General features: G+C 36.7%; 1 protein-coding gene across 7 annotated transcripts in view; it reads right to left on the bottom strand.

Annotated features, from left to right (window-relative positions):
* Positions 1–23986, bottom strand: part of NEXN (nexilin (F actin binding protein)) — a 41065-nt gene that overhangs the window by 8415 nt on the left and 8664 nt on the right. For 3 of the 7 annotated variants that reach the window (XM_006774669.2, XM_006774668.2, XM_015571090.1), the window contains exons 2-10: positions 17054–17132; positions 15025–15216; positions 14760–14838; positions 14527–14675; positions 8868–8909; positions 7336–7530; positions 7059–7235; positions 5266–5454; positions 1353–1550 (exon numbers count right to left, since the gene is read on the bottom strand). In XM_006774669.2, the coding sequence (XP_006774732.1) occupies positions 1353–1550; positions 5266–5454; positions 7059–7235; positions 7336–7530; positions 8868–8909; positions 14527–14675; positions 14760–14838; positions 15025–15216; positions 17054–17080 (1248 nt within the window). In that variant the 5' untranslated portion in view covers positions 17081–17132. The remainder of the gene's footprint in view (positions 1–1352; positions 1551–5265; positions 5455–7058; positions 7236–7335; positions 7531–8867; positions 8910–14526; positions 14676–14759; positions 14839–15024; positions 15217–17053; positions 17133–23986) is intronic. The other 4 variants (XM_006774672.2, XM_006774671.2, XM_006774670.2 and 1 more) reach the window with 3 other exon arrangements.

The raw sequence follows: 23986 nt of genomic DNA, 5'->3' as shown, positions 1-23986 counted from the left end.
CTCCCTGCATTGTGCCTACATAGGCAAATTAACCACCATCTTGTTGGCAGTTAACTGCCATCTTAGTTGGCAGTTAATTTGCATATAGCCCTGATTAGCCAATGAAAAGGGTAGCGGTCGTATGCCAATTACCATATTTCTCTTTTATTAGTGTAGATATTTATACAGCCTTTATAGTCTCTTGGTCAGTGAGGGCAAGGAAGCAAATATCCCCACAGGCCCAATGCCCTAACTCATGACGAAGAGGCAACTTCTAAGAAACTGCAACCTCTGCATAGGAACCCCTCAGTTCCTAGATTAGGAGGAATTGGCAAGGGGCTCCCACCAAGTCACCTGCCAAATATGCCGTGTCACTGCTAGTCCAAGGTTGTGACAGCCACTGGTTCCCCAACCCTGTTCATTTGCTGTCTGCCTCTCCCCATCAGTGGCAGAGGGAGACTTGGAATGCTGACCCCCTTCCTTGCCCTTTCCTCTCTGCCTATGCAATTGGTTGGCCATTCAGATGCAGGGCTGCAGCGTCCAAGGGCAAAAAGCAGAAGGTAGGGCCTTGGGGGCATCAGGAGGTGGGAAGAGGGCTGCTGAGAACCCACCATAGGAAGGCAGGGTATGTGGGTGAGCCAAGGCTCTAAGACTCAAGCACAGGTTCCATTGTCCAGTCGGCTTTCATAACAGATTCAAAGTAAATCATTAAACATTTCAAGATGGCAACCTGAGAGCATTAAACCACTAAACATGGGGTCCTGTGAGGGCACAAGTTGCATGCCCATGCAGACAGCCGTGTACAGTCGTGTGTGTGTGTGTGTGTGTGTGTGTGTGTGTGTGTATTTCATTTCAACACTACAGAAGTCACACTAAAATGTGACAGCAACAACGTTCTATCTTTAGTAAAATAAAGTGACTCAAAGACTTGCCAAACTCATGTTCCTATTAGTATCCATGGTACTCCCTTAGTTTTATCTTATTTAGATTACATGTATCAGTTTATCAGTTTCAACAATATGAGCAAGTACCATAAATGGGTAAATTAAGTACTTCCAACAGCTCTCAATCATGACATAACCACATATAATCATGAGGTCTATGGAAATATATATTTGCTTAAGGTATTGTAGTACTTTCTCAGTCACTTGCAATCTTCTGTATTTTTTAAACTACCAAGAAAGAAGCTGAGTTATGGCAGGCTAGAAAGGGCACGAAACTGTGAAAACTTGTATCAAGTGCCTCACTGGAGTATGTTGTATGTCCTTTATGTGAATAATAAATACTAACAAAGTTACTATAAGGAAATATATGTAAAATACTTAGATTAATTAATATTTGTGGAATACAAATGAATATTTTTAAAACCTTACCTCTCCCATTTCTTGTCTCAGTTGTTCAAATTCCTGTTTTTCCATTTCTAGCTTATGCTTCCGTTCTTCCTCTGTTCGTCGTTTTTCTTCTTCCATTTTTTGTTTTAATAATTCTTCAAAATTAAATTCCAGTTTTCCCGGTGTAAGAGATTCTTGAGAGATTGTTTTATACATCTCTGGGGAGTCATCATCTACTACCTATATAAAATAATTATTTTATCACCCTTGTCAGAATTATGCTTACTAGTACTAAAAAGGGAATATTTCTTATAGAAACTATGATTATTGGAATACAAAGGTTGTACATTGAACTAAAAACCAGGAGACCTAAATTATCTTCAAAAATACAAAACAATAAATGGGAGGAATTATTAGAAAATGTAGACTAAGGTATTTTGTGATTACAGAGGAAATGGTGACCATCTATTCTCCATCCCAATGAACACGATGAAATACTTTGAGTTTATACTATCAGTTATTGAAATTAGACATTAAGATCCCCTAATAGTAAACACTTTTTAATTGGATTAAAATAAACCTGTCGTAAAAAAAAATAGAGCATTTCAGTTTAATCACAGTTTTGTCTGAATGAATTAGATAACCCCTCAAGATCCCTTCATAATCAAGCAGAAATTAATGCTATGATTTTATTATACTGATTTATTTATTGATTTATTATTGATTTCAGAGAGGAAGGGAGAGAGTGTAGAGAGAGAGATTAATTGGCTGCCTCCTGTACACCCCATACTGGGGATCAAGCCCACAACCTGAGCATGTGCCCTGACCAGGAATTGAACAATGACCTCCTGGTTCATAGGTCAACACTCAACCACACTGGGTCACACTGGCTGGGCTGTACTGGTTTATTTGTGGTCAGCCCAATTGAAAACTAAATAATAGTTAATATAGCCGCCAGGAACAATGCTAAGCACTTTACATGTATTGAATTATTTTATCTGTAACTCTACGAACTAGGATTTATTAATATCCCCATTTTAAGGCACTGAAAAGTAACTTGTTCAAAGTTAATACAAATAAGTGGTAAATGTAGGAATCAAATCTTAAAGGTCTTTCTATAATAAAATTATAAATAATGATTTAGACTCTTTTTAGTACTTTCATGAATTCCATGTCTAACTGCCATTTTTTCCCCAGGAATTGAATATATGGGGTGACATTGGTTAATAAAATTACATGGGTTTCAGGGTTACAAATCTATAATACATCAGCACCCCCAGTCAAGTTTTCTTCCATTACCATTTATCTCCCCTTTACCGTCTCCTACCTCCCTCCACCCCACTATCCCTCTTGTAATCACCATACTGTTATCTAGTCTAACAGCCATTTAGATGTGACCTTGAGCAAGTTATCTAGCCAAAGTCTGAGTCTCCTTATCTGCAACAACTTTCATGGAGTTGTCATGAGAACTAAATAAAGTATGGAAACACTTAGCTGTGCTTGACACCATGATAACAAAATGGCAGTTTTATTATTACATTATTCCCTGTATATAGGCAATCTCTAAATTGCAATTAGAAATTTTGCTTTAAAATCACTGACTTGGAATACACTTCACCATGAAAAGCAATTGCCTACTTCTCTTTTCCTATCTTCTGAAAGTATATACATAAACCTCTGGCTTGAAATAGACATAGGGGAAAGAGAGAGGCAAAGGGTAATTATTTGTTCTAAGATTTATATATGACAGGCTTTACCAAAGAACCAGTTCAACTAAGAAACAATGTTTAGCCCTGACTGGTTTGGCTCAGTGGGTAGAGTGTTGGCCTGCGGACTCAAGGGTCCCAGGTTCGATTCCGGTCAAGGGCATGTGCCTTGGTTGCGGGCACATCCCCAGTGGGGGCTTCCAGGAGGCAGCTAATCAATGTTTCTCTCTCATAGATGTTTCTAGCTCTCTGTCCCTCTCCCTTCCTCTCTGTAAAAAATCAATAAAATAATATTTTTTTAAAAAAAGAAAGAAAAGAAACAATGTTTATATGGTCTTAACATCCAAAGATTGAAAAAAAAATTTTAGTGATATATGAATTAGCTGATCTATAATATGAAATGATGCCGAAACCGGTTTGGCTCAGTGGATAGAGCATCGGCCTGCGGACTGAAAGGTCCCAGGTTCGATTCCGGTCAAGGGCATGTACCAGGGTTGCGGGCACATCCCCAGTAGGAGATGTGCAGGAGGCAGCTGATCGATATTTCTCTCTCATCGATGTTTCTAACTCTCTATCTCTCTCCCTTCCTCTCTGTAAAAAATCAATAAAAATATATTTTAAAAAAATATGAAATGATGATACTTGGCCCTGGATAAGAAAACAATATAAATGAAGGGGAAACTTTTCTGATAACATAAATGTCTCTAGGAAACTAGGTTTTTTGTTTAATACAGTTTTCCTTCCCTGCACTATTCCACTAGTGAATCACTGGGCATAAAATCTGCCCCCAGGAGTAGCTTTCCTGATCTTCAAAGCTACTTCATTTACCATTTCTGAATTATTCTACAAAAAATAGGTGGTTTCACAATGTTTGCAGGGCTTTTGTATAGAACCCATTTGTGAAGCAAGGATTACCTCACAATGCACATAAGACAGCTTTAATCTCACTTATTCCACAAACATTAACAGAAGTTTTTTATGCTAGAATATGTTGTTCCACATGCTTGGTGAATGGTCTCAGCCTCACTGAGTGTAGCGACAATACAACATTAGTGTTACGCTGGGGAAGTCCTAAATGTTATGAGAAGGCATAAAAGGAAGACATCTGTGGAACACGTGTTAGCAGGAAAGGCTTCCCAGAGAAAATGGAACTAGGAAATAGCAGAACACAGGAAAGGACCGAGGGACATGCTTCACATAGCATTCATGAAAGCCTAGCTTTTTGAAGAACTGGGAAGAAATTTAGCGTGTCTGGCAGGTCCAAGAAGAATCAAGAAATGAAATGAGAAATATAGTAGGGCAAGATTATAAAGAAATTTGTTTAAAAAGTTTGTGTTTTTTGCTTACAGGAAGTGGAAATTTTTGTACATTGTCAAATTTATTTATTTTTTAAAGAAAGATCACTGCTGGCTTTTCAGGGAAGAATGGATTAAGGGCAAGAAAACAAGTTAATTAAGAGTTGGCCCAAGGCAAAGGGTAACAATGACCTGGATTATAGTGGTAGAAGTGGGAAATGTGAGGAAAATGATAGATTTTTCTGTTGTGAGTATCTGGTTGGGTAACAAAGCCTCAGCAACACTTGGATGTATGTGTCTGAAGCTCACCCAGACACGGGAAGAAAGCCAGACCACCAAAGCCAATGGAAGTGTTTCAAGGAGGAGATGCTGTGTTCACACGTCACCTTTTCTTGAAAAGAAAGTTTGTCAGATAACTAGATTTCACGATCATTAAAATGGTCTGAGAAGTATAACTTTGTGAGAGTTAAGGTTGGTAGCAATCTCCAGCAATGATATTGCTGGTGAGCATTTTGGAGTTAAATACTTGTGATTAAATAGCTTTAAATATATACTGGATGTGATGGAAATTGAAAAGAGAAAGAGAGGAAGGGAGGAAGGAGGAAATGTGGGAAGGGGAAGGAGAGTGGAGAGGAGGGAAGGAAAGGTGGAGATAAAGAAAATTCCCTATTCGGATACTTGGCCCTGGAAAACATGCTCTCCCGGAGAAGGAAGACCATATTCAACCCTCTATGCCAGACAAAGCAATTCAATTAGAACCTTCTCAACACCACATGGAAACAAACACCTGTAAATGGCAGGTGTTACATCACAGGAGACTTAAAAACTGTTTGCCATCCCTACTGTTGGCACAAATTTCAGAAACAACAGGGTATTCCCCAAAATTTAATGGTTTCTCTTAACTGAAAACCTGAGTGAATCCTAATGGCGTTATCCAGTTATATTCTGTCTTACCATGCTTCTCCGTGCTTCAGCAAATGCCTTCTTTTCCTCCTCTATTCTCCTTCTGGCTTCTTCTTCTGCTTTCCTTTTTTCCTCTTCTCTCCTTTGTCTTTCCAGCTCTTCAAAACTGAGTTTGAGTTTCCCAGGGCGGTACCTTTTAAAAATGTTTTCTGTGTCTTGGTTTTCCTCCTCTTCATTTACCTAGCCAAGAAACAACTCTCACTCATCAAAGACAGGAATGAATTATCAATCAAAGGGCACAGAATCAGCCATCTCAACAGGAATATTTCTTTGCCTTAAATATACTTGACCTAAATCCCCTTCTTTTATAATATCATATATGATAAAATATTCAAATTTGAACAAATTCCAAATAAATATATACTCAAGTTAAATAAAACTTATCAAGCTAGTCAAAATTTTAAATAGATCCGATGAAGCATTTAAAAATTTAAGGGGACATTTAAGAGTTATTAAACATTAACTTTCCCAGAACAAACATATAGCACAAGTGTGTGTGTGTGTGTGTGTGTGTGTGTGTGTGAATGTACTTAAACTGAGGTTAAAATATACCTACACAGAGTCTCTTTGGAAGTAAAATAAATTTCTCATAAAAATATTTATGTAAAAGTAAAATTTTATTTTATAATTAAGATTCTAATTTAACATTAAATTGAAATTTGTTATTTGATTAATTGATGGTATTTCTATTTCAGTTCACTAAGCTGACAACTAAAGATATCTAAAATATATAGATATTATGCAACTATGATTACCCCAAATTCATAACATTTTCAAACAAATGTCTAAAAAATTAAAATTTTGGAGATATATTCCTTAAAACATCATTAATAAAAGTTGATCAAGAAATTATGAAAGCTTTAAAAAATGATAGAGGTTCAATTTTTAAATTCTTATGCAATCTGGAATTGGTGTTTTCTTATTTCAATTTTATTTTTCATTGATAAATCTATTAATAAGAGTTAACATTTTTGAAGCACTTATTATATGACACTATTGTAACTGCTTTTGGTATTAACTCTTAACAATTAAGAAGTAGGCACAGTCCTAACTGGTTTGCTGAGTGGATAGAGCGTCAGCCTGCTGACTCAAAAGTCCCAGGTTTGATTCCGGTCAAGGGCATGTACCTTGGTTGTGGGTACATCCCCAGTAGGGAGTGTGCAGGAGGCAGCTGATCGATGTTTCTCTCTCATCAGTGTTTCTCTCTATCCCTCTCCCTTCCTCTCTGTAAAAAATCAATAAAATATATATTTTTTAAAAAGTAGGCACAATTATTTTCACAATTTTATAAATGAGGAAACTAAGACAGGTTAAATAATGCCCATGTTATACACTTTAATGGAAGACATCTGAACCCAGGCAGTCTGGCTCCAAAACTCATGTTGTTAATGATTACACTGCGTGTGTGTGTGTGTGTGTGCGTGTGTGTGTGTGTGTGTGTACACATACTAGAGGCCTGATGCACTTGGGGGATCCCTCAGCCTGGCCTGCCCCCTCTCACAGTCCAGGAGCCCTCAGGGGATTTCCTACTGATGGCTTAGAGGGGAGCAGGCCTAAGCCGCAGTCTGGCCTCCCTCTGCAGGAGAAAACTGGGCCGGTCATGGGAAGGCGCCACCCCTTTTACCCCCACTGCTGCTGCCACTGCCGGCCGCCGTGGCTGCTGGCCCTCCTTGGCCCACGCAGCCACTGCGGTTTTGTCTGGAAGGACATCTGGTCTATCCGGTCTAATTACCATATTATCCTTTTATTAGTATAGATTATTAGTATAGATAAGCTTGTTTTACCATTTGCTGCCTTGCTTCTTCAAAAGCACGCTTCTCTTCTTCTAAACGTTGTCTTGCTTCTTCCTCAGCTTGCTTCCTTCGATTTTCTTGCCTTTGTCTTTCTAATTCTTCAAAAGTTAGTTTCAGTTTTCCAGGAGAAGTTGATTCTTTTTTTGCCTCATCATCCAGTTCATCATCCTAAGAAAACATAAAAACCCATCTTTTAATCATAAAGTAAATTCTGATAACCATCTCTACTGCTTTAACTTGCTCCTTAAGGGAAAAAAAAAAAAATTACCATGACCAGTGAAAGACACTTTGCTTCCTTGAGAGACCGTCGTTGTTCTTCATATCTTATTCTTTTATCTTCTTCAGACTTGACCCTTTCTTTTTCTTCTCTTTCTTTTTCTAGATCCTCAAAATTCTTTATTTTTCCAGATGTTTTGTGTGATTTCACAGGTACTACTGTTATAAGTAGTGAATCATCTCCTTCCTAATTTATAAAATAGACAATTAGCATATTCCTAATCAAAATTTAGGTTTCATGGGACTTTACCTCCATCATTGGTGAATTTCATTAAATTGTCATCAATGTTATGAAGAACAAAAATTTATATTTTTTTACAGATTTTTATTAAATAGCTCTATCTCCAAAGTCATTGTATATTATGAGTTAATGTAATGCAAATCCATTGCTGATAAGGTTCAAGGATCATCTTCTTCCCTAGAAGATGGTGTTAATACAGCTGTTCAGATAAAACTACATGACATTAGCTGAATTTACTAGTAGCTATTCATGCACTAATCCCACAAAAGGTAGTGTGCAAGTGAGTACACTGTAAATCAATTTGATGGTGGAAGGATTCAGTTTAAACACACAAAGTTTCTCCATTTTTCTCTCTATGCAAGTTTTTATTTTATATCTCTTTAAAATGTTTTTTATTGATTTCAGGGAGAGGGAGAGAGGGACAAATATCAATGACAGAGAATCATTGATCAGGTGCCTCCTGCACACCCCTACTGGGGATCGAGCCCACAACCAGAGCATACCCCAACCTGGAATCGAACTGTGACCTTCTGGTTCACAGGTCGACACTCAACCACTGAGCCAGACTGGCTGGGCTCTCCATGCAAGTTTTTAAATACTTAGTAAAGCAAATATTTAGTAGGTAAAAACAAACAGGATTTCCAAGTGACTAATAAAACATTTTTATACTAGAAACAAAACTCTTCGGCATTTGAGCTTCTTGAAACTCTTAAATTTGTTTTTGTTTTTGATGTATTTTAGTTCCATTACATAATCTATTGTTGCTTCCAATTTATGTGGCTGTAGTTTTAGGCACACCATCAAATTGATTTTTAACTTTCTGTTAGATAGAAAGGGGTAACTAAATTTTCTGTGGCTGTTAAATTTTTCTTTATGGTAATAGATAATACTGCACTCTCTACTAATATGTGGTAACCAAATAAACTATCAGGAACTCTGAGGAAAGAAGACAAATGATGAAAAGAAAACTGCCTTTTTAAACTGTAAGCTTTCAACAATATCAACTATTAGTGATAGTTAAATAAGTATGTAGACTTGCCAAAGTTATCTCAAACTGAGGCCGTCTCTAACTGTAAAAACAAAACATACTTTTCTTTAAAAACACTAAGGTATAATGTCAAAAGTGCAAAAATATGATCTTGCTTTGCAAAATATTTTTGTCCTTTTTATTGTTGTCGCTGTATTTATAATAAAAAGAATAAAAACTTAATTTTTAATTAAAAGATTATTTGTGAATCAGATAGTTTTAGGTGAATGTTTCATTAAAGTAAATGTCCATTTACCTCTGATGCTGATTCAGTTCCCGTATTGTTTATGTCCTCAATCTATTGAATGAGAATTTCATATCATTACATTACATCAGATTTCTATTGTTTTTTGCTTTTAAACATACAATGGAAAACTAATTTAATTATGACTTATGGTAAAATTTTAATTTATAATTTTTGAAATATTTTTGTTTCAAATTAGCTAATTATATCCCTTTAATTGAAGATTAAATCTTATATTGGTTTTTGCATTTTGATATAAATATCAATATCTAGGGGCCAATATATTAAGAAAAAATTAAAATAAAGCCTACCTTTGTAATATTCGAATTTGGATAATTGGCCAAACTCATGACCTGGCAGTGAGCTTACATAAGCATCAGTTATTAATAAAATTATCCATTTAAACTGAGATACAGAAACATTTCTCCATTCTCTTTCTCTGCCCCAGTAAAAGAAAATCTATTGTTAGCAATCAAATAATCATAACTGTATTTACAATAAAAATATATGGCAAAAAATATAACTGACACAATAAAGTGTGATGAAAGGTAATAGGCTTTCACGTGGCTAGTTTAGAAAGGGAAAAAATTTCTGGAAGTCATAATTGTTTATATTTTGACCAAATCTAGGTAGGGAAGTCCCTCATTCAAAAGGAGGAAGCTCAATTTCGCCATTACTCGTAAGAAATATCACTGTTAGCTTGAAGGGCAGGCTAATGTACAAAAACTGAGAAATGAAGAGAAGAAAGGTAATTTAAAAAATGCAGTGTTTGAGATCTCAGGAAAAAGAAATATAAGCAATGGGAAAAGTTAGAAAGTAAAAATTCCGATTGTTTATTATCTTAATTTGATTTTTAACTCCGGTGAAAGAGCCTGGGAGTAGCGTGTACCTCAAGCAGCCTAAGGGAATTCTGTTGTACCTTGGTTCATACTAGGAACTGGGCTGGCTAAGGCCCTGTTCTGACACCATCCCACTTTTCTGTGTTCTCTGTCAAGTAAGAAGTAACACATTTTATTAAGATACCAAACTTCTTGAAAAATAAATTATTCTGAACAAATCGTTAAAATATATCTTTTTATATTTTAATAGTTGATCAATAGTGTTCAGAGTAATTTGCTTTGTTACAGAATTATTTATCACACTGATTTGCCATGTAAATGGTGAACGCTTTATTGAATGATGTATTATACTAAGAAACAATTTACTGGATCTATAATGAAATAACTACAAAATTATTTCCTTTCGAAAAGATGTTAACAATTCCTCTACAAATCACAATCTCTCAATAAAAAGTTCTAAGAGATATGATGAGAAGCCAGACATTGAGAGTATTGGGAAGAATTTCACTCAGCCTCCCTCCTGACTCAGGAATCCCTCCTATAGCTTTTTTAAAAAATTGATTTCAGAGAGAAAGGAAGGCGGGGAGAGAGAGAGAAGGGGAGAGAGTCGCCGATCTGTCATTCCACTCATTTATGCATTCATTGGTTGATTCTTGTATGTGCCCTGACCAGGGATTGAAGCCGCAACCTTGGCTTATTGGGATGACACTCTAACTGAGCTACCCAGCCAAGGCTATAGCATTCTTGAATATGGACTCGTACAAGCGGGTTTTTCAAACAAACATTAAGACTCTTCTTGCCCTAGGCTACTTGGCTCAGTGGAGAGAGTGTCAGCCTGTGGACTGAAGTGTCCCAGGTTCGATTCTGGTCAAGGGCACATGCCTGGGTTGTGTACTTGATCCCCTGTAGGGGGTGTGCAAGAGGCAGAGATGATTTTCTCTCATTATTGATGTTTCTATCTCTCTCTCCCTCTCCCTTCCTCTCTAAAATCAATTTCAAAATATTTTTTTAAGAAAAAAAGATTCTTCTTGACTATCTATGTCATACTTTACTACTTATATTCAAAGAAAGATTAATTGTATTAGATATGAGCAGAAAATATACTTAATTAGGATTTTAAATTATTTGCAAGATAAAAATTGCTATTAGTAGTTCATTTCGTTCTATCTAAATATTCTCAAATAATTAAACAGGCCAAAAATTTCATTAACCAAGACTGTATGGCACCCTGCCACATAGTATCAGGGGTTACTGAGGTGGTTCTCTTTCATGATTATATTTTATTTCCATCTCTCTTTGAGTATCGTATGTATTCATCATGTTCAAACTCATGTCTTCAACATACACATAGTTTTTCTTTGAGAAACCACTACCTACATATTCAGTGCCTGGGGTTACGATGGGTCTAGTGAGTAATCAGTGCTTTTTTGAAAATGGACAAGACTTAAAAGAAGTACACTAAACAATGTGCATACTCATTGTTTGCTACCAAACACCCTGTATTTTCATTATATATTTTATTATAATGCTATTACCTTATTTTATACTTTATACAAATGAAATTACATATATATTGTCTTTATAATCTACATATGTAAAAGGCTAATAAGTGTCCCCTTGGGAATTCCACCTGGAGACTGGGAGTTTGATTGCTCACTATGACGTGCACTGATCACCCGGGGGTGGCGCAGAACATGATGGGTGACCAGCAGCAGCGGCGGGGCGCTGAGGGAGCAAGGGAAGGAGGAGGCAGGGAGGCAGGGGGAACCGCATGCTGGCGGCGGCGTGTGGGTGGCGAGGGAAGGAGGAGGTGGGGAGATGGGGAAGGCGGGAACCTGTTTGGCCCTGATCACCAGCCAGGCCTAGGGACACTACCCGTGCACAAATTTCACACACTGGGCCTCTAATATTATAATTGTATTCCCTTGTGAAATTTCATTGCAAAGGTACACTAGTCTTTTATAGAGGTGTCAGGGGCAAAGTATATACCATCCTTTCCTCAGATAGAGGTACATCGTCATAAAATAGAGGAATTTTCAATTGTTGCCTATAATTCATCTGGCATATGTCATTAACTGCCACCATGCAAGTGGTTATTGGTGCCATAGAAGTGGTTATTTGCAAAGTCTAGGTAAATAAATGTCTTTGACATGCAAATATGGCGTATGCTTTGCTTTCTTTGTCATTTTTCTTTTTAGAAAGTAGCAGAAGCTGAAAAGAACATAGCAAATAGATTTAAGGCACTTAAAGAGTAGGCAAAAAAAAAAAAGCCAAGTACAATCTCACAATTACAATGTGTGTTTTTTTAAGAGATAATATACTATGAAGACTCTGTTACAATATTTGTTAAAATACTGATGAGAGGAGAAACTAAAATGGTTCTATAATATTTTATCTATATGTATTATTATTTAGGTAAAACATTAGGTATGTATAGCCACTTACTCTGTACCAGGCCCAGTTCTAAGTGCTTTACATTTATTAACTCAGGTAACCTTATTTACAACTCTAGGAAAATAAATACCATTATTATCTCATAAAGCTCAAAACATTGATCATCTCTTTTGATCTTCCAGTGTAGATCTGGTTTAGCACATCTATCTATACTAATAAAAGGGTAATATGCTAATTAGACCGGATAGAAAGGACATCTTCCAGACGTTCTTCTAGACCAGCAGTTCTCAACATGTAGGTCGCGACCCCTTTGGCGGTCAAACGACCCTTTCACAGGGGTTGCCTAAGACCATCCTGCATATCAGATATTTACATTATGATTCATAATAGTAGCAACATTACAGTTATGAAGTAGCAACGAAAATAATTTTATGGTTGGGTCACAACACAAGGAACTGTATTTAAAGGGCCAGAAGGTTGAGAACCACTGTTCTAGACAAAGCCATGGTGACAGAGGCAGAGGCGGTTAGGGGCGATCAGGCCAGTGGGGAGATATTTAGGAGCGATCAGGCTGGCAGGCAGAGGGGTTAGTGATTATCAGGCAGGCAGGCAGAGTGGTTAGGGGCGATCAGGCAGGTGAGCAGTTAGGAGCCAGCAGTCCCGGATTGTGAGAGGGATATCCAACTGCCGGTTTAGGCCCGATTGGGATTGGGCCTAAACCGGCAGTCTGACATCCCCTGAGGGGTCCCGGATTGGAGAAGGTGCAGGCTGGGCTGAGGGACCCACTCCCCCATGCACGGATTTCGTGCACGAGGCCTCTAGTAAACAGTATAACTGTCTCTGTCATCTGTTCAACTATATGACTACAGACTATTTATAATGTAAAACAAGTATCAATATATTAAAGAAATTTTTGTGATCAATCAGTTCTTTATTTAATTATTACTATTAGAACTGTAAGTTTCTGTCATAATTAAAATTTGAGAGATTAGTTTTTTCTAGACTTCATATATTCTTGAGTATTTCAAAAATACCAGCCTCTTACTTCTCATGCTCTTAGCTAAAATATATGGGAATTCGAAGGTCATTAACAAATTACATAAAATCACAGTAATAATACTTTAATTCTCATTTCTCCTCTATGGGCATCAGTTATATAAAGGAAACTAGAGGCCTGGTGCATGAAATTCATGCACGGAGAGGGTGGGTCCCTCAGCCCAGCCTGTACCCTCTCGCAATCTGGGACTGCAGGCTCCTAACCACTCACCTGCCTGCCTGCCTGATTGCCCCGAACCGCTTGCCTGCCTGCCTGATTGCCCCTAACCACTCTGCCTGCCTGCCTGATCGCCCCTAACTGCTCACCTGATTGCCTGATTGCCCCTAACAGCCTGTGCCGTGGTCCCCACTATAGCAGCTTCGTCTGGAAGGACGTCCAGAATGACATCCGGAAGGTTGTTGAGAGAAACACATTGATTGGTTGCCTCCTGCACAAGCCCTGACCAAGGGCCTGGGCCTGGGAGGAGCCTGCAACCACGGTATGTGCCCTTGGCTGCAATCGAACCCAGGACGCTTTGGTCTGCAGGCCAATGCTCTATCCACTGAGCCAAAATGACTAGGACTAATAATACCATTATTAAATAAAATGTGATTTAATTGGTTTCAAATTCTTGAGTAAAAAGATATGCTCATTATGCATTAGTGTTTGATAATAACCAAGTATTTACTGATTGCTATTAAAAGATCAGCATTTTATTAAGTGTTTGTGGATAGCTTATATGTGAAATTGTCTTATATCTATACTAGAAGCCCAATATCTATACCAGTATATCTATACTGGGGTCCCTCGGCATAGCCTGCGTGGAGTGGGCCAAAACCGGCAGTCCAACACTGCCTGCCACTCCTGCTCATCCTGGCACCGCTGCGTCTGCCACCGCCGCCACTAGGTAGGTTCACTGCAGTTCTGCTGAGGTCTCCGGGCTGCTACGGCCAGCCGGCCAGCCGTGAGCCCTGTGTCTGCCTCCCGTCTGTCAGCTGAGCAGTGCTCCTGCTGTGGGAGTGCACTGACTACCAGGGGGCAGCTCCTACATTGAGCGCATCATAGCTACTGGTCATTCGGTCACTTAGGCTTTTACATATATAGATAAAATCCTCTAACATGTCAAGAAAAATAACCAATGTGGACAGTGTAAGGAGCGTGGATGGAAGGGTAAGATGGTATATAACAAAAAAAAAATTCAACCTTAAAATAGGCACATTCTGCCCTTAGCCTTCTAGGCATTTGATATTAAATATTTGTGGTTAGGATCTTGTTTTCAAGGAGGCTACTATGTAATAGGTTCATGTAACATTAAAATATTTTAATTAGGCAGCATACTGATTAGTTTTACTCTGTAAAATTAGTTTCTAAAGCAAATACTAACTTAATATTTAGTTTATACCTGCTCAGCCCTTTTTGCTAATTCACGTTGTATCTTCCTCTTTTCTAACATATCCTGCTCAATTCTGCGTTTTCGTTCCTCCTCTGTTCTCTTCCTTTGTTCCTCTTGTCTTTGTTTCTCCATTTCAGCAAATCTACCTTTAACAGTTCCTGAGAACAGATGAAACATGCTTCATACTTTGCTGTTTTCCTTCTTTACAATTTCATTTACAATTTACCCTTCAAGTGCCTTACCTGTTAGCTTGGGAACATAAGCTTTATCTACTTTAGAAGACACCTCTCCCTCTTCATCAGAAGCAAGCATTTCTTTAATCTAGATGGTTAAATTAATATGAACATGTCACAAATTTAGACTAAACCATATTATATGCAGGGTTGGAAATTAGTTTTAAAATACAGAAAATTAATTATGGTTAATATGAAACATAGTAAATGTGAATAATGAAATGTAAATTAATAAGATGAACATTTGCACAATAGTAAAATAAAATAAAATAACCTCCTGTTTTCTCCTGTTCCATTCTCTCTCTCTAATATATTGTTCTTTTCTTCTTTGCTTTTCGTCTCTAGATCTCCTTTGATTTCTTTCTTCCCTGGCTCTCTGCATGGCTTCAAACTTATCCTTTACATCACCTTTGCCAAGTTTTGGCACATAGGTTTTTGGGACAGGTTTAGATGAAGAAAGCAGAATCTTCATTAGAATAAAATAAAGAAAAGAAAGTTGAAAAAATAAAGATAGGAACAAGTTAGGTAGAGATAGATCAGAATAAGCAATACAAGAAATACTTGTTGAAACAGAAAATAGAAATGAGTTTGAAACCTTTATTTTAATCACAATAATCTGATTATATACCATCTGAAGTCTAAATCTAAAAAAGGAAATTATAGAAAATATGAGAGTAACATTTTATTAATATATAGTACAGAAGTTCCATCTTGTAAGTGCATTCCACTGAAGCTGAGGGCTAGTAAAATATATAAATTGAATACTGGGTTCTAATTTAAAATAACCTGTATTTTATCAACCTACTCCCATTGTTTGCTTAAAAGATACCCAGAGTAATTTTTTAAAATATATTTTTATTGATTTCAGAGAGGAAGGGAGAGGGAGAGAGAGAGAGAAATATCAACACAACAATGATGAGAGAGAGCTACCAATCAGCTGGCTCCTGTACACTCCCCACTAGGGATCTAGCCCCCAACCCAGGCTTGTGCCCTGACAGAGAATTGAACCATGACCTTCTGGTTCATAGTTTGACTCTCAACCACTGAGCAACACTGGCCGGGCACCCAGACTAATTTCAATAAATTAGATGAAGTTGAAAATAAAGCGAAAGTTTAGGCTTTAAAGTTTAATTCACACATTAATATTCTTGCTTGTTTCCATATCTAATATGAGTTAAACTCAAGCCCAGTCCTTTATTTCTCATTTGCAGCCGAGATATGCCAGGGTCTTTGTGCACAGGCATAGACGACTTATATTGTTACTGCCCATCCAGAACTTCTATAAACCAACATTAAAAATGTGTAAGAATGTCCGGCCGGTGTTGCTCAGTGGTTGAGCATCGACCTACGAACCAGGAGGTCATAGTTTAATTCCCAGTCAGGCCATATGCCCTGGTTGCGAGCTCGGTCCCCAGGGTGGGGTATGCAGAAGGCAGCCGATCAATGATTTCTATCATTGATGTTTCATCTCTCTCCCTCTCCTTCCTCTCTGAAATCAATAAAAATATACTTTTTTAATGTGTAAGAAAGCTGTCTCATTCCAAACAGGATGAGCTCTATAGGAAAATTTCCAAATGGCAAAAGAGCTTCCCAAAACTTTTCCTCCACTATAAAACCTAGAAAGCAAATTATTTTCATCATTTTTTTAAATTAAGCTGATCTCTAAAAGAAGTTTCAGTAAATAAAGCTTCAGTTCTTATTTAGAACGCCAAACCCTTTCTCCTAAGCACTAATGCCAAATTGCTAATTAATCTGGTATACCCAGCCCCTATTTTATCTACTTATGGTGTCATTGGTCATTTAAGGTTTTATTATGTTTATAATTTGGGGGCATCACCAAATTTGAGGTTGGATTCTTCTTACTACAACTCTCCATAACTGCAGCCAAGAACCAGAAAATGGCTGAGAAGTTTTATTGCAGCTTCTGGAGGAAGTGCTAGTAGGGACTCTCACCTGAGAGTGAATTATTGCTAACTCCTGAGACTGCAAGTCAAATCCGTTTTTTTAATACTGAAAATATAACTTCTAAGACTTAACAAGATATTAAAATTCTACTCGAGATACTTCCCATCACATCTACTTTACTATCATTCACAAATTTAATAATCATGATTCTTAGATTGGAACCAAAGCAAAACTACGGGACCCAAGACCAGCCTGTGAATTTCTTATGATTTATGTCTTGACACTATGTTGTTATGAATTTGTCAACATGACCTTTCCAATGCTGAACAACTGCCCTTTCAGCAGTTCTACAACCTTAGGTTTTCCCCTTTACTTCTTTTTTAACTCTGGAGACTTACCTCAGCCTTTTGGGAAATATCATTCATGTTTGCTCTATGTCGTCTTGGGGTGATTATGAAGCTTTGTGTATTTTTGCACCTGAAAAATATTAGTATTGAATAAGAACTTTAATGACTTAATTTTTAAAAATGTGCTATGCATTTTTGTAAATATTAATAGTATGTTAATTGCTCCTTAATAAATACTGACATTATCCAGGTAAGTCCTAAATTGTGATAACTCTTGGTTTCTTTCCCCAAGATTTAGGGTAGAGAAGGTACAAGATGCATGGTATTAAAAGATCTTTCTAAGTGTATGGCCCAAAATAGCTTGTGACTATAGCTAGTGCACTTGCAAAGAATTTGTATCCTGCAGTTTTTAGGTGTATTATTCTATAAATATCAACCAGGTCAAGGTGGTTGATAGTGTTATTGAAATTTCTGTCTTCACTTTTTTTTTGGCCTAGTTTTACCAGTCTTCAACTATGTGGAATTGTCTATTTCTTCTTTTAATTCTGTCATTTGTGTCTCATATAATTTCAAACTCTCTTAAGTGCATATACATTATGATTTTAATATCTTCTGTTAGAATTGACCCTTTCATCAGTATGAAATTTCTGTATTACCTCATTGCCTTGAAGTTATCTGATATTAAAATAGCTACATCAGCTTTCTTAAGTTTAGTTTGCATAGTATATCATTTTCTAGCCATTTATTTTCAACCTACCTCTGTCTTGACATGTGAAGTACATCTTTTGGATACAGCACATAATTGGACTTTGCTTTTTTTAAAAAAATCAATTCTGATATTATCTTTTAATTGCCGTGTTTAGTCTATTAACATTTAATGTAATTATTTATATGAATGGACTTAAGTCTGCCATTTACTATTTATTTCTTATTTCTCCCCTCTTTTTTGTTCTTTTATTATTTTTTTTCTTGCCTACTTCTGGATTAATTGAATACTTTTCAGAGTTTTATTGTAATTTGTAAAATTAAAAAATAGCTTTACTAAGTTACAATTGACAGACAATAAAATACACTTTTTAAAAGTGCACAATTTGATAAGTTCTGACATGTATGTATTCATGACACCATCACCACAATCAAGAAAATGAATATATACATTATTCCCAAACGTTTTCTCAGACCCCTTACTTCCTTCCTCTTCCTGCCTCTCCCACCCCACACCCCCAACCCCAGGCAGATATGCTTTCTGTCACTATAGATTAGTTCAAATTTTCTATAAATGGAATTATATAGTATGTACTTGATTGTCTGGCTTTTTTTCACCCAGCATAATTATTTTGAGGTTCATCCACGTTGTTGCATTTGCCAATAGTTCATTCCTTTTTATTACTGATTATTATATGCCACAATTTGCTAACCATTCATCTGTTGATAGACATTAGGGTTGTTTCCAGTTACTGATTATTTCAAATAAAGCTGCTATGAACATTCATGTACAAGTCTTGAGGCAGCCAATAGATGTTTCTCTCTCATCGATGTTTCTATCCCTCTATCTCTCTCCCTTCCTCTCTCTCTAAAATCAATAAAAACATTTTTTTAAAAGAAATGTTTTGTAGTATTCAGTGTGCGGTTCTTCCATATATTTTGTGAGATTGATCCCTAAAAAATTTTCACATTTGTTGTTGCTTTTGTAAATGGTGTGTTTTTAGGTTTCAATTAATAATTGTCTGTTGCTAGTATATAAATACATAATTTATTTTTGTACTATGATCTTATATCCTGCTACCCTGCTAAAGTAAAATTATCAATTCCATTGGGTTTTTGTTTGTTTTAGATTTCATTAGATTTTCTACATAGATGATTGCATCATCTGTGAACACTTTTTCCTTTCCAATCTGGATGTCTTTTATTTCTTTTTGTGGCCTGATGGTACTGGCTAGAATTTCCAGGACAGTGTTAAGTAGAAGTAATGAGAGCAGGTTTCTTTGCCTTGTTCCTGATCTCAGGGGTAAAAATTTTCTCTCACCAATAAGTATGATTTTAGCTATAGATTTTTTCTTAGATGAACTATATCAGATTAAGTTCCTTTCTATTCCTATTATGCTGCAGTAATTTCAGGAATGGGTGTTGGATTATCTAATGCTTTTTCTGTGTCTATTAAGATAATGTGGTTTTAATTTTTATTATGGTGAATTACTTTATTTATTTTCAAATGTTAAGTCAACTTTCCATTCCTAGGATAAACTTCATTGGTCATGATGTATTACCCTATACATCCTGATAAATTCAATTTGATAAAATTTTGTTAAGAAGTTTTCCATCCACGTTTGCGAAAGATATTGGTCTGTAGTGTTTTTTTTAATATTTTTTTTATTGATTTTAGAGAAGAAAGGAGAGATAGAAACATCCATGAGAGAAGCATCAACATTGATTGGCTGCTTCCTGCAAGTTCCCTGTTGGGGATCAGCTTGCAACCTGGGAATCAAACCAATCACCTCTTGGTGCATGGGTCAGCGCTCAGTCACTGAGCCACACAGGCCAGGTGGTTTGTAGTTTTATATTCTTGTAATACCTGTGTGATTGTTTGTTCAATTTTTTTGTATTGATTTTAGAGAGCAAGGGTGTGGGGGAGAGAGATAGAAACATCAATGATGAGAGAGAATTATAGATTGGTTGCCTCCTACATGGTCCCTACTGGGAAATGAGCTCAAAACCCAAGAATCGAACCATGACCTGCTGGTACATAGGTTGACCCTCAACTACTGAGCCACACCTGTTTTTGTTAACTGAGTAATACTTCTCTCACAGAATGAGTTGGGAAGTATTTTCTCTTCTTTAATTTTCTGTAATAGTGCATGTAGAGTTGTTATTATTTTTTTCCTTAAATGTTTGCAAGAACTTACCAATGAAATCATCTGGGGCTAGTTTTCTTTGTGTGAAGAGATAATATGATGGGGTGAGTGGGTCTCGATTCCATGTAACTATTAACAAAGTGATAACTGTTGTAGTTTAATGGGCCTGTGGGTGCTTATACATTACTAACAACAATTACTAATAGCCCTGGCCAGTTTGGCTTAGTGGATAGAGCGTTGGCCTGAGGACTGAAGGGTCCCAGGTTAGATTCTGGTAAAGGGCACATGCCCAGGTTGTTGGCTCGATTCCCAGTGGGGACTGTGCAGAAGGCAGCTGATCAATGATTCTCTCTCATCATTGATGTTTCTATCTCTCGCTCCCTCTCCCTTCCTCCCTGAAATCAATAAAAATATATTTAAAAAAACAATTACTAATAAAAGCAGGCCATGCTTGGATGAAAGTAGGTCATTAATCAAGGTTTACAAGCAATCTACTTCTTTGTGCCTGAGATAAAAATAACAATCAGCTCTAGTCCTATTCGCTTATCTGAGCCATTCTATAATATCTAGAGTTACCTATCAGATATTTCTTCTTGTATAGCCAACAAAATCTACCCTTAATACTCATCGTTTCTCAAACCTTAAAGTTACTACTGGTTTATTTTTCTATATCTCCTACATTTTAATAGATTGTCAAGATTGTGAATGTTGCTTTCAAATTTGTTCTTACATGTTACTTCACTATTTCCACTGCCCCCATTCTACTATAAGTCTTCACCTCACATTTTGATTACCATAATTTGATCATAAGACCTAAATCCAAGTTCCAACACTGTTGCTTCCTAGTTAGGATTAGAAAAGATAACATGTGTAACAACTCTATCTATAATAATATCTAACATTAGTAGATATCAATAATTTTGATTCATTTCATTACTCCTAGTGTCCCTCACTACAATGTACCCTCTTCAGTAAAAACCTACAATTCCCTGCAAGTGAGCAGGGAACCTTTAAATTCATTTGTATCATTTAAGAGGAATACCAAAGGGTACGAAGAAAATTTGAGCAATCTCATATAGGACTATGGGGATTGATAATTTTAGCTGAATTAATTGGCCAGATGAACTTCAAGAAGATTTTTTCCCTGGTAAAATGAAAGAAAATTGTGTGGCTTGGTGACAATAAAGAATTACCCTGTCAAAAATAGTCGGGAGAATAAATGAATCAGCTAGCTCTCTTCATCAAAGAAGATTTTTTTTTAAATCTTCAAATTATATCTTGACTTATTTATAGAATCCGAATGAAATAAGATTGATCTTTAAACTTTACTGAGTAAAACCAATTAGAATAGTTCTTTAAATGTCATTTCAGTATTTTGAGCTCCGTTTTTGAAAGTCTGTGAAAATTCGAACAGTACTAAACCTTAGCTTTTTTGGTTAAAATATAAGCAAGTGATCCTTTCCTGATAATTGGCTCTGTTCTACATTTTGAGGGTAAAGAGTTTTAGCAAAATACACGAGCTTTTTGTGTTATGGAATTGTTTTTTAAGGTCTAGATTACAAACCAAGAGGACTCATATCTCTTAACTAGCTTTATGTTAGAGAAACTAATTTTAATATCAAGCAGATAAATACTTACAGGATTCCTTTATAAACAGTTTTTTAAAGGTATGTCTCTGGCTGGTAGAAACAACAGTGTATTCCAACTGTTAACTCAGTTGTCTTTCTGTGCTAAACCAAGGTTAAAAGTATAAATTTGACTATATTTGGTTTATTAGCTTCACAGGAAAGAATTCTATTCCACAGTCACTGATTGTATTGTCTAATCTAAATCCACCATCTCACTAACACACTCCTAGATCACAATATGAAAAAAAAGATAATGATGAAAATAATCCAAGCTAACATTTATTAAGCCTTTATTGTGTGCCAGGTAATGTGCCAATTTACTCCCCACAAGAACCCTTTAAGGAAATTCTATTATCAAACCCTGTCTCAAAACAAAAAGAAAAAGTCTAAGCCTAGTAATTTAAAATTTCTTAAAATATTAGTACAAAAATAATGTCTTAGAGTTTATCTAATAGGATTTGAAGTCTTCTGTAAATTATTACAGCTGGGAAAAATCAAGTGACTTGCCTAAGACCACACAATTAATGAGTCATGGACACAGGATAAAAATGGGCAGTTTGTCTACAGAGTCTGCACTCTTGCCCATTGTATTATGCTGATGCCAAGAAAATAGTACAACTGGTGTGTGTGATAGGGATGGGGGCGTAGTTTATAAGGCTTTACTTATTAGTGTAATCAACAGAACATTAATGCAATCATTTGAGAACCACAATTCTGAGCAGTAGAAATATGTTGGAAGCCAAAAGCCATGATTGATAGTATTCTCTGTATTTAGTGAATTTGTCATCTTTTTCTGGCAACTAACTGACTGTCGATCATGGTGATGGGTAACTGAGAAACAGACATTTTGCCTCAGGTGAGCAGCACAGAGTTTTTATTTAAGCTACTTTATTTCCTTTTAAATGGAGACATACTAGCAGTTATTCTCTTAGAATTAACTTGGAGTTAGATAGAACACAGACTTAGGTTTTTAAATGATTCTCAGGTACTAAACGCAATGCAGCTATCTCTGATGGTTGTGATTTTAGAATTCATTGAGTGAATTCATTCATGCTTAATCAAGGTAGGGGCTGTTTTGATATCTGATTATTAAAGTGTCCAAGTCAGTGACATGCACGTAGCACTCCTATTTCTGTAAATAATGAGAGTGAAGGCCGAAACCGGTTTGGCTCAGTGGATAGAGCGTCGGCCTGCGGACTGAAAGGTCCCAGGTTCGATTCCGGTCAAGGGCATGTACCTGATCAATAAAATATATTTAAAAAAAAATAATGAGAGTGAAGAATGAAGAAACAGTATTCACACATATGTCATTCTCTTGATTAAGAAAAATACTGATATATCTCATCATTCTGTTAAATTGTCAAAAGTACAGAAGGCTTCTGAATTTCTTATCTAACAGAACATTATTGAACAGAACAGGACATGATTTAACGTTATTTAACGTTATATACTCTTAGAGCAACCAAATTCACTTTTAGTTGTATAATGGCAGTGAGAATGTTAGTTTTATGAAGGCTTTTTAAAGAATTAACTGATTCCAAGACATGGACTTTGAAATGTTCACAATGTAGCTGAATGTTATACATTTTAGTGAAGCTCAGCACTAAATTATAAATCCATCATGGAAGTTTTTGTGGGAGTCACAGACACAAACCTTTAGTTAAGGAATGGAGCCATAAGCTCTCCAAACTGCAGCTGAAAATATTCAATTCCCTTAAATCCTCTCCTTTTTGTCTCCTATGACCCTCTCTCCACCCTCCCTCCACAATGCCCTAAATACTCATGTCCTTCCTCCCAGAAGGGTATTACTCACCTTCTACTCTGCCAAAGATGCCTCCCTCTCTTGTATCAACCAACTAGGGACCATGCCTTGGACTAAATAGCTGCTCGATATATAAATGATCATAATTATTTGTGGTGGCATGTAGATTATGAAATAAAAATTCAGAACAAATGATATATATAGGTTTAATCTTGTCATAACTTTTCATAAACCCTCTTGCATACAAAAATTTACAAACTTTTTCAATTTTCAATTTGATAAAACATGAATTCAAAATAATTTGAGCCCAGCCGGTATAGCTCAGTGGTTGAGCGTCCATTGACTTATACACCAGGAGGTCACCAGTTCGATTCCCAGTCAGGACACATGCCTGGATTATGGGCTCAATCCTCAGTGGGAGGCTTGCAGGAGGCAGCCTATCGATGTTTCTCTCTGTCCGCTTTTCCTCTCTCTCTCTCAGATCAATAAAAACATATTTTAAAAAATAATTATTTGAAATCATCCAACTTTTGTTTGCTTAAGGACCTTTGTAGCAAAATATTCAGAAATATATATATATACTAGAGGCCCGGTGCACAAAAATTTGTGCACTCGGGGGAAGGGGGGCTCCCTCAGCCCGGCCTGTGCCCTCTCGCAGTCTGGGACCCCTCGGGAGATAACAACCTGCTGGCTTAGGCCTGCTCCCGGGTGGCAGAGGGCAGGCCCAATCCCGGTGCAGCCC

Source organism: Myotis davidii, unplaced genomic scaffold (genome assembly GCF_000327345.1).
Source record: "Myotis davidii unplaced genomic scaffold, ASM32734v1 scaffold248, whole genome shotgun sequence".
Lineage (NCBI taxonomy): Eukaryota > Metazoa > Chordata > Mammalia > Chiroptera > Vespertilionidae > Myotis > Myotis davidii.
This window is presented reverse-complemented; position numbering and strand designations above follow the sequence as displayed.